Source organism: Grammomys surdaster, unplaced genomic scaffold, assembly GCF_004785775.1.
Source record: "Grammomys surdaster isolate TR1022 unplaced genomic scaffold, NIH_TR_1.0 125889, whole genome shotgun sequence".
NCBI classification, from domain to species: domain Eukaryota; kingdom Metazoa; phylum Chordata; class Mammalia; order Rodentia; family Muridae; genus Grammomys; species Grammomys surdaster.
The window spans coordinates 2,751,217-2,768,517 of record NW_021620714.1 but is presented as its reverse complement, the minus strand read 5'-3'; the positions used below and the strand labels follow the sequence as shown (position 1 = coordinate 2,768,517).

The 17,301-nt window shown below is 45.9% G+C and overlaps 1 protein-coding gene across 1 annotated transcript in view; it reads right to left on the bottom strand.

Moving 5' to 3' along the window:
- The window catches only part of LOC114608321 (kalirin-like), a 473,938-nt gene that overhangs the window by 11,968 nt on the left and 444,669 nt on the right, over positions 1 to 17,301 (bottom strand). Inside the window, exons 33-37 of the mRNA XM_028752277.1 lie at positions 13,397 to 13,508; positions 11,329 to 11,519; positions 10,809 to 10,910; positions 9,437 to 9,579; positions 6,316 to 6,418 (exon numbers count right to left, since the gene is read on the bottom strand). Of these exons, the coding sequence (XP_028608110.1) occupies positions 6,316 to 6,418; positions 9,437 to 9,579; positions 10,809 to 10,910; positions 11,329 to 11,519; positions 13,397 to 13,508 (651 nt within the window). The remainder of the gene's footprint in view (positions 1 to 6,315; positions 6,419 to 9,436; positions 9,580 to 10,808; positions 10,911 to 11,328; positions 11,520 to 13,396; positions 13,509 to 17,301) is intronic.

Here is a 17,301-nt window from a genome sequence, read left to right as displayed (position 1 = left end):
CCTCCCTTCCTTTCCCTTCCTTCCCTTCCTTTCCCTTCCTTTCCCTTCCTTTCCCTTCCTTTCCCTTCCTTACTCTTTAAATGTACAATACTTTTTCCTACCTAAGATCAGAGGAGGAAAGGGTAAACGGAACACTGGCTGGTCTCTGTGGAATCCTCCAGAACAACTCTTGTCCTGAAAGCTTCCACTTCACTCTCCACCTCTGTCCTCCTAGCTGTGCCCACCTGTCCATCTGTCCATCTCCCTGTCCCCAGCAGACCATGTGGGGCTGGAGGCATACTTACTTGGGTCTTGTTTGCCCCAGTCTGTTGCCAGCTAATACACTTGAACATTGTGGCTTGTTTTCAGATTTGCTTTTGCCTTCCACCAAAATGTTAACAATGAAACAGAATTCTCCTTGTGTGGAACTACAGCAGGGTTGAGTTGGCTCTGGAAACTTGCTCCTCCCAGGCGGCTCCAAGATAGGGATCAGCCTTGGAGCATCTCAGCACTCACTGCCAAGTGCTTAGAGACCAACAGGAACGTTCTCGAGAGGCTGAACAACTCTGGGGCAGAATCACACCCCCACCAAGGCCACAATGTGAGTCACAAGTACTTGGTATTGAAGAGTCTGTGATAGGCATTGCCAGCCCAGAGCCATAGTATCTCTGTAGCACCTCAGTGCAACTTACTCAGGGTTGCTGTGGATTTGTGGGCCTATTTAGGGGTGTGTGGGTAGGGGGGGTAGGAGCAGCTCAGGAGGGGGCAGCAGTGGTCTTTACTGTCCACCAGCAGAACTAGGAAGGTCACAACAAAGTGATCATTTTAACTTGGGTGACTGACTTGGGCCTAACTCTCAGAACTGTCATTAACTGGCTTTGTGACTCTGAATCAATAACATGGTTACTTGTTAATGGCGAAGGATGTGGGTTTGATGATTCTGGGACGTCTCTAAATTTGTCTGTCTGTCTGTCTGTCTGTCTGTCTTCTTTTCCTTCCTTCCTTCCTTCCTTCCTTCCTTCCTTCCCTCCCTCCTTCCTCCCTCCCTCCCTTCTTTCCTTTCTTTTTTCTTTTTTTCAGACAGGGTTTCTCTGTGTAGCCCTGGCTGTCCTGGAACTCACTCTGTAGACTAGAGGGCCTCAAACCCACAGAGTTCTGTGTGTCTCTGCCTCTCAAGTGCTAGCTCCTCTAAATTTCTATGATTAGAAATTTCAGGTTCACCCTGAATGAGATAAGGCATCAAGTAAGGCCTTTACAAACCACAGCTCCACCAATGCTAAATCACCCTTCCATCCTTCCCGTTCTCATACTGAAGACGCCTGTGCTGCACCACTACCTAGAACTAAGAACTCTGTGCAGTTGGAGTGTCTGACATGGGCGGAGAACCTGTAAGGCTTCCTGTTATCTGCCTGGGCTCAGACAAGCCACTGCCTTTCATGACACTTCCTTGCTTTTTCAGATGACTGGCAATTTTGATAATAGATTTCTTCTGGGAAAAAAATTCAATTTTTCCTCAGGTATTGGACATCTCCTGTCCTCTGATGGACTTTGCAGGGACTGGAGCTACTCATATACCCAAAGAACTTCTGACAGAAAGCCCGTGACTGCAAGTCCTCACACTCTGCTCAGGGGCTCTGAAAAGCTAAGGTGACGCTATGACAAACATCACTGAGGGGGAGCTGTGCTCCCGGGGGGGTGACAGCACACCTATCGGTGGGGATCTGGGTGTCCTGATGGTCCTGGACTCCTCTCTTTGTTGATCACTGCTATCACCCCCTTCCTTCAGCTACCTGTCCACCGTCAAAAAGGGTGACAAGAAGACTACGCTAGGAAAATAGATGACTTCCAAGTCTAGTCCTGGACTTTAAGAAAACATTAAATAACACAAAATAAATCAGTAAAAAGCTCAAACCACATTTGGTGCTTAAAAATCATAAAGTGGAAGTGGTATTTTCTTATGAGGAAGGACTAAGATATTGAGGAAAATCAGAATCCTTTTATTGAGATTTATGCTGTGACTATAATCTAGTGTGCTGAGGTCTGGGGTGTGCCTGAGAATCAGGACTACATTGCTTTCATGGTTCAACTTTATTTTTATTGGCAACATCCACTGTGCCTGCCCTGAATGCATACACCAGGTTCATCACAGTGCACATGTCTGTCCTCTGGAGGGCATCCATTACCTTAAAAAAGATTCTTCTTCACTGACACCTTGTCATTGCTAGAATTCAGTGAATCTAGATATTCCATGTGTAGCAAACCCCAGCACTCAAGGTGAAAGATGTGGGATGAACAGGTGGGATGTCCCGCCCAGAGTAGAACCCGCATATCCTAGACAGAACAGGTTTGGTCCACTGTGGGCTGAAGTAAGCCCTTTCATTTGCCTTGAAGAAATAAAACTTTTGTGTAATACAGGCCTGTGAAAAACCTAATTATGCAGATCCATTTGAGGATGAAACAAAAACAAGTCTGGGAGAGTTATTAGTGGGATTTATTTATTGAGGTGCTCAGCTCAGCTTTGTAAGGGTTTAATGCAGAATTATGAATAATAAACTGTGTTCTCACTAAGAAGGGGGGACCCATAGTATAAGCCAACAGTCCCAGTTCCTTTGCCACAGGGAAAAGTGGTAGAATTTCCATCTCTTAAGGCCTTAAAGAAGAGCTAGACAAGGGGTTTCCATGTGGTAGTGAGAAGGGGCTCCATTTCCTTTCTTTAACCTTTACTAAAAAGCAATGAGTATGGAGAAGGAACAGAAGATGTAGCTAACGTACTTAATGGAATATTTTATATTCAGAACATTCTAGAACACAGAGATGAGTCTGGACAAGAGAATCGAGTGGGCCAAAGCTGTCCTATACTTGAATCGCTAAGTCACCTGCCTAACTAAGTCTATTCATAAAAAAGGCTTGGAGATTTTTATGAGCAGTGCTAGGTGCTCTACTAGACATGATGACTATTTTAGGAAAACTTCTGAATGCATCAGTGCTACAGGATGGACGCTATTCATAGCTGATCCTGAGTGCAGGCTGCCTATCCCTCTAAGTACCCCGTTTTATACAGAATTTACGTGCTGAAGGAAGCCCATTGGAAGGCAGCTAGGAAATGGAATAATCTGGTGACATATTAATATCATCAATAGCTTGAGAGCCTGAAGACTTCTAATGTAGCCTTCAAAGACTTGAAAAATGATATGGCGAGAGTCTCCAAATACCTACAGCCCAAGGACCCAGCACTGTTCAAATATGATCATTCAATGTCAGACATAAGTAGATCACAGTCTGTTAATAACAAGCTAACCCAGAAGTCAAGGCTAGAAACAACTCTCTATGCCTGAGATTCCAGAGGCTAACATGGAAGGTGGAGGAGAAATGCCATTCTGTTTATAGAGAGGTAAACCAAAGAAGCCACACCATCTTAGGACTAACAGGTAAGAAGCTGCTGACGTTGCTGATAGTGCTGAAGCCAGAGGCTGGAACTCTGCTCAAGAATTCATAAAACTCTTCCCAGTCTGCTGAAGCACTGCATTTATACCCTGAGACTGAAAGTTAGCTTTTACCAAATGTCAGGCAGCTACCAAGCAGATATATATTACTTATTCTTCCCAATGATGCTGTGAGAAGGTATCATTACCCTGTTTAGTGGATGGGGAAACTGACCTGGGCAAGCTGACAGAAGAGGTGTCAGAGCTGGGATTTATCCAGCTCCTCTGTTCAAATGCTTTCCTTCACACTACAGCATACAGAACATAACAGGTGATTGGAGGGGTGCCTCAGCCCAAAGTGGGCTCCCCAGCATCTTTCAGTCAACCACTGACATAAATCATCCCTTTCCATCTGAGGAAGAAGACCTGGCATTCTGAGGAAAAATCTATTGCTGGACTGATTAATTAATCAGTGAGGTGTCTCTACCGTGACCTCCCTAAAGCCGTTGTCATTTACCCTTCTGTTGACTATGATCAGTTTATCTGAGTCAGTCCAGAGACTTTTATCTGGTCACCTGAAAACCAGGCTTCCTTGTCTCCCAGGGAAGGTGGAAGGAACTGGACCCTGGTGGTAATGCCTATGAATGCAAGAGCTCAGTGAATGATTTCACTACTGGAGGGAGACATAGGGTCGACAGGGGCCACATGACTGCCTTGTCCTCACTGCTGGGTTGGGAGAAAGGTGAGATTATTTTAAAGGATATTGCGTATTCATCAACTGCCTATTATTATTTTTGTTCGAGAAAAAGTGTTTTTTTTCTTTTTTAGGCTTTGTATATGGACAGAATCTCCCACTTCGCCTTCAGCCTGTATCCTAGGGCCAGAGAAGGAGGCTGGGAGCTTCTGCTCCAAGAGGACAAGTATTCCAGCTTGCTAAGCTTCTGCTCAAAATTTCTACATTTCTTTAATGTCTTAAGAAATAGGATGTTTGCATGCTTAGCTACTTTTGGAAACCTGTTTTTAGTTGCCTCTTAATCCTCTATTCCCTGAGACCTAACAGTGTATACTTAAAATATTCATTGAGTTCACAAATGACTCCCAAGCCCTGATGCATGCTGCATGCCAGGAGGACAGCAGTGGAACAGACAGACACAGCCCATGTTCTCGTAGGGGACCAGTGGCTTGGTTATAGAGACAACAGAGAACAAGAAATCACACGGATGGGGATTCACACTCCACAGACAGCGCACGTCTCTCCACAGTATCCAGCACAGAGTTTGGCACATGGCAGGTGCTTTGACAGAGCATGTGTCTGGTCTGTGTGTGGCTTGTGTAGAAAGAACACCCGGCTGGATTAAGTTAGCACTGTGCGTTGAGTGGTACTGATTAGGCCTGAGTTCTAGTTCCTGCTTTAACACTGACTACTACATTTTTCTTGGGTGAGTTACTCAGTGGATCCTCAGTTTTCCTGACAGAAAGGAATAAGTACTAAAATCCCTCATGTATAATAAAAGGCCTGCTGTCAAAGGTGGAGTCTAGTCTCACTTACCTTGCCAGCAAGAAAAGAAATAGACAAATGGCCCCAGCCTGGGGTTTCTGTGTATGTCAGGATCCTGGGAGATGGACTAGCAGCTGTGAGGGACAAGTCCCCCAACAACAAAGCTAAAAGTCTATGTCTGAACACGGGCAATATCACACTTGACTTACCAACCAGGGACTGCTTTAAAAAAAATAACACTTTTATTCATAGGATATTTTAGTTACACTGTTAGACAACAGACCAGAGAAGCCAGGAAAACATAGAAATAGTTTCCTTTGTATTGTTATAAGTAGAAAAAAACCCTCAAATGTTCTATTTACTCTGTTCCTGAAACTGGCTCTAAACCGTGAAAGCAGCTGTCAGACAGAATTAACCTTGAATGTCCTTGAGTCTATCAGTGTGATGTGCTGTTCTTATTTCAGCAGGTCTAGGGACAGTCCCATACCGAGTGGCTTTTTTCCCAGTAAGGAAAAACCTAATAAATGTGGCAAGGAACTCACAATGTAGAAAAAACTAAAATCAAGACTAGGCCTAGTCTATTGCCTGAGGTGGAAGGGCAGCCAGAAGGACCTGGAGGAACTAGGGCCAAGCAGTGTTTGGGGAAGTCTAACTTCATCGGTAGCATTACAGATAGGAAGCAGTAGATTATCTCCCTCTGGACTCTGGGTAGGTGAGTGTGAGTGGGTCAGGCCATGGGCCCTTCCTCTCTCTGCTGCAGATTCCAACCATCGCTTTCCTCAGGCAGCTGACCAAACACATGGTGATAGGATAGTCTTTCCTGCATCCCTCTCAGGGCTCCTCATGATGTTTATTCCAAGATGTGGGAGACAGGTGGGCAGGTTTTCTTAGAGGATGACTTTATTTTTCAGAGAAAATTGGTGGTTTCTCTGTCCCTAAGCTCTCAGGAACTGAGCCTTGGGTACATGGCCAGGGAAGGGTGTCTTTTACCCACTAGAGTCTTTCTGGGTCAGCGGTCCCTACTGAGTAGTGTCTATGTGTCTATTTCTCAAACCACTGGTCTAATTTTAAAATATGCCCTAATCAAACCATTTTAAATATGAGCCAGTCACACACATTTGTGTCTCAGGACACAGGTCCAAACTCAGCCTCTCTGAGGTCCACTCTCTTGAGGCAGAGCAATCCAACGGCCCCCATAGGGGTGATTTGGAGGGATCAGACACCTTGCCTTTCTCACTGGTTCATGCTGTGTGACTGTCCCAGTCCAGCTCTGTCCTTTCCCCCTTGGAGCCATGAGACAGCTGGCTCCCGCTGTTTGGCTCCAGAGTGGAAGGAACTCTGAACACAATTCTCCAGGGCCGGTTAATCCAACCACAGTCTGGGGTAGAGGGAAGGAAGGCAGGGACTCTGTCTTACCTTGTCACTCTCCACTGTGTTCTGAGAGGTCCTGGAGGCAATGGATATCGTGTCTGGCTGGCTGCTCCCATCCCCCTGGCTGTCACCATCCTCTACTCCATCCCTGCAGGAAGAAGAGAAAAAAGAAACAGGGGTGGGGGTGGGGGGAGCCACTGTGGGTTTAGAGCACACAAGGTTTTCCCAGCTGGGTCGACAAACTAGTGCCTGAACATTCCTAGCAGGGATTGTGTAGCATTATCCTGTTAATGGGTACAGAGTAAGTGATTTCGGTGAAAGCTCATTCATTTCAGTAAGCACATGATCACTACATGACCTAGCATAGCACAACACAACACCTGCCCTATGTCTCTTCTGGCCCACACTCATCTGGCAGATGGGGCACTAAACCAGTATCAACAACAATAAAGCTAGGAATAAGACTAATAGACAGGAGGAAGATATAGCTCACTTAAAGCCCCGGCTTCTAGCCAGCCAGTGGGCTCCTGTGTAGTAGCCGCAGAGTTCAGCGTTCTGCATGTTATAACTAGGATGGGGTTTGCCTTGCTGCTGGTGTAGAAAGCACAGACAATGGATAAGATACTCTATATCTTTTTCTTTGTCTAAGATGCAGCCACCCTATGCTGTTCATGCCAGCCTTGAGTTCCTGGGTCCAAGCAAGACTCTTGCCTCAGCCTCCAAAGCAGTTGAGACTATAGGCACGTGTCATGAAACTTAAGATGGATTTCTTTTTTAAACTTGAGTTGTTTTCTGCAGGAGAAAACGGGTTGGGCTGTTTTCTCATAAGAAGGTTATCTTTAGCAAAGTTCTCATGGATCTTTAGCTCCTGCCACTGTCTTCTTTTTGGTGGGTCTTACTGATTTTATACTTATTGGCAATGAGTTCTTATCAATGCAGAAGGGAAAGACACTTGCTCCAGGCCTGGGGACAGCATAGGCTGTAGCAGCTGTTGAGCCAGCTCTGCTCCCTGGTGCCACTATGGTATGTGCCACCCCTTCCTGGGCCCTAGCACCACACGGCTTTGACACCACACTGCTCTTTCCATTCTCTGCCTTAGGATTGTGTCCTAACTCTGTGCTGAAACCATGGTCAAGCTCCGGAAGGAATAGTTGCCTGGGAATTGCTGACTAGTCTGCGTTGAGGAAAACTTGGGGGATGTGGGCTGTGGTTAAAAGGATTAGCAGAGGAAACCACAGTTATTCTCATAAATACTTTCGAAAAAGTCATTTCATGCTGCTTGTAGAGGGGTAAAAGCCTTGAGAGATGGGGGAACTGGATGCTGGGGAATCTTATCCCACGAGCAGAGTATTAGAGAAAATGACTCCACTTCACCGAGTCTGAACGACTACGATCAGGTATACCTGTGAGTGCACATGGGCATGTGTGTGCATGAGGGTGCCTGTGTGTGCACCTGTGCATATGTCATCTTCCTCCCATGCAGAGCATTTCTAAGTTGGCTACTTTCTCACCACCACTTGTGGGTTTGGAAAATGCCAGGTTATTTTAATAACATAAGCCACACATTCGTAGGAAGGCAAAATCTGCTGTGAAAAGAAATCACGTGATACATTTCAAAACCAAAAATAAAAGGACCTTCAGATCATCTGTTGTTTTGATGGTCTGGGCCATCACCCCCTCCCCCCATCTGTAGATGGCTGGGATCTGGCTGTACTTTCTGCTTCCTGCTGTTCTGGCCTATTATGGACCCTTCTGGTCCACTACAGACGAAGCCAGTTCTGGGGGCTGAAAGGGCTGATCCAGGAGTGTGGGTGGCATCCCTCAAGCCCATGTAGTCCTCCATAAGCTCTGCTGCTATATCCAGGAAGCCAAGGTGAGGGAAGTCCACACCGCCTGGTAGCTCTCTGCAGAGTCTGTGAGGGTTCTCTCGACTCCATGAAGGATAAGAGAAGTAGGAGACAGAGAGGGGGTGGCAGACATGTCTAAGACATGCCCTTCATGTGTTCTAGAAACTCTCCAACTCTTTCAGATTTCAGAGCAACCCTCACATTAGCCTCAACTAAATTTCCTTCTCACGGAGTCCTGGACAATCCATTCCTTATACTGTATTCCTTTCTATATTCCTTGTGAAACAGGATCTACCAGAAGCAGGGTTTCTCTCTTCAGGATTAAAATAGGCTGTAGTCTGGACCCAAGCACATACACTTAAGATGGGCCCTTTTTCAATATACTCATATTTGGTCTCTGTAGCAATGAGGCAGTGATATGATCCTGACCATCACTTTGGAAGTGTCTCTGTCTTGGTCATACCCAACTTCTGGTCCCTATCTCTCTCAGTGCTAGCATTCCAATGGATGTCTCTGCAATGGTTCTCCATCGCTTATCCTGGTCGATATTAAAAGGTCAACTAAGTCCTCCAGCTTATGCCATTTGTGAACTGGGGAGGCATGGAAAGCACATCACCAACAGTGACCACTACTCTTAGAACATCACTGTGCTGTGTATTTTTGTCTTCAAGATATATGTAAAATTGTTATATGATTTCCTCCAAAGGTCCTTCAGCAGAGCCCTTGGAAATGATCATGCCACATGGTGACTTGAGAAGGAAACACCTAAGAAGCTATCTACTGGCTTGGGAGAAGAAGGGCCCAGGCACTCAACACATAGGTCTTCTTCCTGAAGTCATTAATCACTGAGGGCGATTAAAGAGGAGCTGAGGAGATATCCTTGACACAGAAGCCTACCCCAGTGTTGCACAGAACTCCAACCAACGTGGAAGTCTCCCTGCTCATGGCACTGTTCTCCCCAAAGCCTTCCCCAACGCCAAAGAGAGCCATCACTGTCCCCTATTTGACAGCATGTACTCTCTCCAGATGCCACTGTCCTTATGTGCAATTCTATGTGCAACACATGGTTGTTGGAAGGTCCTTGGGAGAAGTAACCCAGCTTATACTTCCTCTCATATTCTGGTAGCACACTTAGGCAAAGAGTGCCACCGATGAACAGTAACTGATGAGAAGCTTAAAGATGGCAGAATTCGCCACAGGCAGAACCTGGGTCTTCCTAGACAGAGGACAGCACCATTCCCACTAGAGATGAAGGGTCATCCTGTCCCCCCTCCCTCAGGGACATGATGTAGCAGTGACTGGGGACAGGTGTTGGTTACCTCTTACTATTGTTCCTCAGTTTGGCTGGTGTTTTGGGGAGCTGGATTGGCTCCTTTAAAGCGCCTTTAAGATGAATGATCCTTTCCTGAATCACTTCTCGAATGTTCTTGATCCATTCCTGCTTGGTTTCGATGTTGGAAGCCTGGGGTACCACAGGAAGAAGCATTGAGAACCCGAGCTCTTGCTGCCGGTAAAACTATGTTCAACTCTCCCCCTACAGGCTTCGCTGTTATTCCAAAGACACCAAATCTTTAGGGGAGCTTCTTTTGCATTTTATCCTTTGACTCTTTTGCTCCAGAGATGTGCAAGTTCAAGACTCAATGTAGATTTTATGGAGCACTTGTAAAAATATTTCATAATTTATTATGCACTGATCAATCTGCTATTGGCTCTGGAGTTGAAGCAGGATCAATTGCTTTCTGCTGAGCCGGGGTTACCACTTGAATTGTGGGTCCTATGAGGCCCTGGAGGCACTTGGAATTGTGACATCTGAAAGCAGTAGCTATTTACCAGCAGGGTAATGGGTATGTCAGGATATTTAATAGCAGTCACACTCATAGAGCCTGCACAGGCTGACCGTCAGTATTGGGGTTTCAGGCTGCTAAATGTGTTCATTAGAAGCACTGCTCTCACGCCTATGATACCCTGTTGCCTGCCTGGATCCCTTTTTAGGTAATTCTTTATGACAGGTAGCAGCCATTTTGCAAATTAAGGGTAGACACTGTGAAGCTTTTGCCTGAGTTGGGCCATCTGCTCCTTGGTGATGGACATTTCCTTGACTAGCATGTGATCAATGGAAGCTCTATTTGTACTAACTCCACCTAGTCAGGTTAGTGCCAGCAGGAGTGGGGGACTCAAAATGAGCCTGAACCTGGAGAGCTGAACTATGTGGACCCCCAGGCTGCTGTGATTTATGGGAGCTTCTAGAATCCACTTCCAGAGAATAAGGACTGTATCTTAAATGTGGCTCTTTTTTTATGGGATTAAAAAAGCACCTTGTACGTGGAGGATGTTTAGGGCAATCTGCTGAGCAAACACAGAGCAACTCAAGATGTCTTTGTTAAAAGCTTGGTTGTTCTTGCCCCTGGAAAGAGCTATGGACAGAACCCAGTTGACTGGGCCTGGTTAAGGTCAATGTGTTATCCCTGTCCTCTATAAACTCAAGGAGAATATCTGCTTTCGAGACATCCTGGGCTTCCCTTTATGGTTAAATTTGCTTCTCAATACCTGCAGCATAAAGCAGTCATTCCCAAGAGAGGTCTGGTGGCTCAATGGTCTCTAGGCCCTGCTTTTTGGAGTCTCATGCCTGCCTCCTTTACCCTACCCATTTACCCCAACCCTGGTTTTGTGATAGAAGAGAGCAGTACTTACTTTGAGCACGGTTTTATTGTCTGAGGATGGGGTGCGCCCAGACCACAAGGCGAATTTGCAGGGGTCGCCTTCTACATGCTCGGTCACACCCAGCTCTGAGGTCTGTAGACAGGAAATGCCTGTGAGAGGCGGGGAAGGGGAGGGCAGTGGGGGAAACTTAGGGCTGGGATAGGAATGGGAAGGCAACAAAGAGGAGAGGGCCGAGGGAGGGCCTTCTGTCAATCAGGCTTCAACCGACTGGATATTTTGTTCTTATACCCAGGATGGAAGGACCTGCTGGTATTTGGCTGATTAGCAGGTATCGGGAGGGATGGTGAAGAGGAAGGTGCTAAAAGCAGACAGAAAGACCTTTGAACTCTAGATAAAGAAGTGGAGGATGTGGAAGGGAGCTTTCCAAGAAGGAGGTTTGAGCCTTTGGAGTAGAGATGGGGAGAGGTGAGCTGTATATGTCTGTATCCCTTCCTGCCCATGGGTTCTACCAAAGCAGGGAATCTTGTCTGGCCCCGCCTACCCCACCTACCAGTAGCTTGTTCTTGTAAACATATTTCGTGTGTCCTGAAGAGTCTTTGATCTCTTTGCTAAACACCAAGGAGATCTCAAAGAGGAACAGATGTCGCTCCCGCCCCTTCCGGATCAGCGACTTTGGGTCCCACACTTGGAAGGCATCCTGGAGAATCAACTCCCCCTGTACATCCAAGTTCTCATCGAACCCTGAAAAACACCCATGTGCCCTGTGGAGTTTCTCCAATACTACACTCAGGGGAGACTGCGTCGTATTCCCCCTTGGAGAATGGATTTCCTAGTTGGCTATTAGCTTGCATAAAGATCTAATATAGCACATCTGCCTATACAACTGTACTTAGGCATTTCCCATTGCCCATTCCTTGCACTGTGTCTCCTATATACACGTGCGATATGAGTAAGGTTTGCTGAAAGGTCCCACGGGATGTTCCCCTCCTGATGTGGCAGGAGCTGGGGGGCCTCCCAAACGGGCAGTCCCCAGAGCTTCTTCCTCCATAGCTCCTATTGTTTCTAGCCCTGGGTGGGGTTGAGGTGGAGCACTGCCTGGGGAATACACTTGGTTCTGCTGTATTTGTCATGGCCTCATTTCTTATATCCCATCCTTAGAATTATTTATTGCTCCTAAACAGTGTTGGGGACAAGCTTTCAACATTTTCTATTTATATACTACTTTGGATCTTTCAGAAAGCTCCCAAGCCTTAATGTGCACCAGAATCACCTGGAAGGCATGTGAAGACATGGACACCTGAACACCTGTCTCCATCCAAGAGAGTTGCTTCAGTGGGTGTTAGGCAAGTCCACTGATGTGCACTTTTACTAGCTCTGTTGCACAGGTCCACAGACTGCACTGGAGTGGCTGGATTAGGACTAAGGGACAGTTTGGGCCAATGGGGTTCTTCTAAAGGAGGACACTCAGCACTGGGAATGAAGGGGGTGGAGAGACTTCGACAACAGGAGCCCTTTCAGATGACTAGTGCTTGGTCTAGAGATGATGACATTGGCTCTCTTATTGTCATAAGCTCTGGGCATTCTTGTACTAAGGGTAGTCCAGGAAGTACTGAGACAACACCAAATCTCTTAGATGATGGTAGTGGCAAAGGAAGTATTGTGGGATGATGCCAGAAGAAAAAGGGAAGCCACAAACTTATTTGCTTAGCATCTGCTTGTCAGACTGGGATGATGAATCTTTACTCAGCTATGAAAATTACCCCAGCCTTGCTCCTCCATGCATCTGTTTTATAATATCAAGGCCAATGTCACACGAGCCTGACTTCATACTGTACTTGTTCTAGATGCCAAGAACACGGTTCTTGCTGACTGAAGTCCTGTCAGGGTCACATGGCTGGGCTTTCTTGGCTCCCAAGAAGGAAAAAAGGCTAGTTGCACAAGAATGTCAGTATATTGGATGCCACTTAACTATCTAATTGAAAATAACCATAATAGTAAATCTATGTTGTCTAGTCTTTTCTATGTTAAAGAAACTGGGCCGGCTGGTGCATCCCTATAATTTTAGGTGTTGGGTAGGCTGAGAAAGGATCACTGCTTCAAAGCCGGTCTGGACAGCTTAGCGAGACTTCGATCAAAAAGAGCTGTAGATACAGCTTAGTAGTGGAGTGTTTGCTCAGCATGGACAAGATGTAGTTTCAATTTCAGTACTGAAAAAAGGTGTGTGTGTGTGTGTGTAAGAGCACACATGTGTAAGGTTGCTATCACACTAAATTTACTGATGTATACTGTGTGCAACCAGCATTTCCTGCTCTTCTGACTGTGAAGGAACTATAAATGCTATGCATATGAACAGATCTGAGGGCCTCTGGTTTATAGTTTATAGTTAAAGGTCACAGCTTGCACTGGATTATCTCATGAACAACAAGGTGTCCCCACAGCTAAATGGCACCTGGAGGCAGCTCCTCACACAGGTAGCCGAGGACCCATTTAACAACTTGTTTTCACTCCTCTTTTCCAGGCTTGTTCCTAGCCTGACTTCATGCCACTTCCTTCCATACCACAAATTCCCTGGTCTTAGGAGTGGAGGTGGGATCCCAGGAGGACTGGGGGCCAGCTACCTTCCAGCATGCTGACATGCATGGCATCGTTGGCTTTCTTGGGGACACTGAGCATCACCTCCAGGCCATCCTTGAGTTCCCCTTTCCCTTCTTCACAGCAAGTTAAAAGTTCCTGGGGAAGAAAGTCCAGACACCATTAGGATCATCTCGCAGGTTTCCCAACCCTCCTTGTTCTGAGCCATGGAGTAAGTGATATACCAGCCTCCCTCTGTAACCGTCCCCTCAGAGAGAGCTATAAGAAACAGTAAGATGGGGATTGTTGACTATCACCCAAACCCTCAAAAGACCAGATGAGCTTTATCAGGGCCAAATGAAGCCAATCGAATCCAGTTTCCAAAGGCTAGAATTTTAAACCTAGAATACTCTGTCACAGTCCTGCTTTCCTGGAGAGGGGATGAACCCAGAGAAGCACGGAACAGAAATGCAGGGTAGTGGGACCAAAAAGGAAGGTGTGAAGGGTGTGTAGCCCTGCCTCTGTGGACCTCTGCACGCCCATGGCTGAAATCACTTTTATGTACAGCCTCTACTACATGAGGACTGACTTCCATCCTGCTGGGAGCGAGCTGAGGCTAGAGACGTTATAGATTTATAACAGGTCAGAGTTTAAAAGGATGGCAAGGACCAGGGATGCCTGACCTGGGGCCAATGAATGAGATTCTGAACGAGACCTTTGGTAACCACATAGGAGACTGGGGTGAAGCGGAATGTAGCTCCACAGAGGTCAAGCAGGCCTGAGATGTAGCTGGGAATGCACCGATGGGGTGTCACCACTCTAGCCTGTCCACGCCCTTTCCATCCCTCCCCTCCCAGCACAGGGCTTGCCTTACTTCCTGGGGATCATGTCCTCTGGCTCCCACCTTTTCCACTGCAGTCCCCCTCGTCAAAATCTCAAGGACAGATACACAGTGTCTGCCCGGGGGCGGAAACGATCTTTTCAACCATCTTACTAGTTGTAAGACCATTTGGAATGACTTTTGCCCCCAAAAAAAGATGTGTTAGGAAAGAAAATGAGTTCAAACCTTGTAACCATAATTATGGTGTTTCCTGGCAAACCAATTACAGGTACTTGCCAGCAGGAGAGTATTTTTCTGTGGGATGCTCTGAAACAGGATGTGTCTGGCTGGCTAGCACTTCCCGTAGTGATCAGATATGGCTTTAATGGCATAGTTCTTTGGAAAGTGACACAGGAGCTAGCTAGGTAGTTCTCTAAGTAAAAAGCAACTATGCTTCTGCGGTTTAAGTGAGACCGAGAGGCACATTATCACTGGGAGATCTTGTATGCTGACCGGGGCAGAGCACGTTCGGATGGTGCAGGAAAGGGATGGGATCTCACCCATGGTTCTAGCTTCCTCCCTGCTTCCCCACTGTCTTGGGATTATCTGTCCCACCAAGCTTATGAGTAAAGCTCTCCGCTTGGGAAAACAGTGAGACTCTGAAACAAAAACCCAGCCTCTAGATTTTCCTGAGTTATCTTGGAGACGTTTTCATAGGACCAAAGGAGACTGGGGTATTCAGCAGAGCACACTCTGGGGGAAGTGGGAGTTCTTGGTCCTGTCCTTTCCAGTTGGCATAGTGTCATCATTGTACTGAAGGTCATGCCTCTCCCACCTGAAGTTCTCTGGTGTCCCCACCTTTCCGAATGGTAACCCTCCCAACTTTGTTCTCAGACATCAACAAAGGAATGCCTAAGGTAAAGCACAGAGGATAGATGGGAAATATGCTTCTGTTTGCAACAGAAAGCACCAATTAGTTCCATCCCCTAAGCAATTTAACAAGTCTACCAATCCATCGGCAGAACCAATAAATTCTCCAGGGCCCTTGCAATAGTTCCTGATAAGGAGGTGCCTGCACATTTAATTTAGGCTCCGAAAAGGACAACAGCAGCAGATTTACAAGCAGAGGATCAAACACATCCAAATGACACGGTTTCACTTTCCTGTAATAGCTAAGTGATGAGCCCCAGAGGATACTGACAATTAAAGATCAATTTATTTGGAATTAAACTGACTTCAGAGAGAAAATAAATGGCATGTTATTTATAGTAAGGCTCAACACACTGTTTTTACCCATCAGGCACCCTGCCACCAGCACATTTTAAAGAGGCTAAAATTACCTTTTTACAATAATTTTACAGCTTCCCTGCAATAAAACCACAGCTACCTTATTTGTTTGCCTCTTAATTCCTGGTACAAACACCTCCCCGCCAAAACATTTAATTCTGGAGCGGCAGTCCAGAGTCCAACGAATTCCAACTCCAATCCCTTCCAAACCCCTCTTACATAACTCACGTAACTAGGGAACTTCAGCATTACCGGGCTAAAGGGAGAGGAGAATGGCTGGATTTCTCTGAGAACATCTTAATAGATTCCAGATGGGCAATGTGGCTGAGAACATCAGTATCTATTTTCTTTCAAAACTCACAACCCTATCAATTCCTGCAAAGGCTTTGAAATAGATAAATCAAAAGCCACAAAATCTATTTTAAAACTAAAATTACAAAATGATTTTATCTTCTGTGCATGGGTGCACATAAACCACCATGTATGTCTGTGCACCATTTGTATGCCTGGCCCATGGAGGCCATGGAACTGTTACAGACAATTCTGAGTTGCCATGTAGGTGCTGGGGATGGGCTCAGGTGTTCTGGAAGAAACAGCCAGAGCTTTTTAACTGCTGAGGCATCTCTCAAGGTTCACACAAAAATTAATTTTGAAAAAGACTATCAGCACAAGAAAGCTACCTTAGAAGAGTCAAGCAGGACAGGGAAGGAGAATGCTGTTCATGAAGTTCTAGGCTACAGTCTACAAGCTGAGATTCAAATGCCGAGATGGTTCTACAGCTCCTGTGGCTTAAATGTCAGAATCACACTGAGTTTTTAGGAAAGAGACTCCTTGCCCTGAGACCTTATGGGAATTTCGTGTCTTTACATGAAAACTTAAAAGATAAAGAAGCAAAAGCAATTCTGCCTCAAGAGCTAACATGTTGTCCACACAGTCTATGCCCACATGAATGATTTCCATGCTCAGCAGAAGCCCAGCACACGATGTCATTCTGTTTCTAAGCCATTCTGCTAGGCCAGATGGTCCCTGTGCCTGTGCTCTATTCTTAAGGATAAGGAAGGAGGCTGGAGGGAAAGCTGGTTGCATGACTCTGCCCTGACACAGAAAACAGAAAAAAAAAACCCACTGGCCTGCTCCCCCAAGGTACCGCCTTAAGCCTCCCACAAAGAAACTCGGTCACTGTACCTCCACTCCAGAGACCCAGGGAACATGTGAGGAGAACCTTGAGTCTGAAAGTCAGAATGGCTTTCAAGTTTGGGGAAGATTCTGCTGCTGTCTCTAAACATAAATGGAACTGAACTTTCCTCTGCAATTACACTATTTACAAGTCCACTAACTAGCCTTTTGTCCTTTCTATCCGATGAACAATCAACGATATATTCAAAAGGCAGAAAACCTCTACCCCTACACTTCAAGAATTACTATAGACATATTCATATTGACCTGTCTATATCAATTTTCCTGGCTTCCTACAGAAGCGATATTATTTTTAGAATATGGACACATCCTTATATAAGAAAGATAAACCCAACTGACTTAGTGTTTTACATAATCTGATTACTGAACTTTTTCAAAACTAGACTTTGAAAATCTACTGTCTTGGTTAACTTCAGAAGTACTCCTAATATACAGGCCACTACAATGCAATATGGCATTGAGTTTAATAATTTTTTTTTGGCTATTTTCCATCTGTGATTTTCACAGACTTAGTAGCCAAGGAGATGGAAGATACCAATGGGTGTATAGGTCCCGGTATCCTCAAGACTTCCATCTTGGCTCCAGCAAGTAGGAAACCCATAGGAGGAGGAGGAGGAGGAGGAGGAGGAGGAGGAGGAGGAGGAGGAG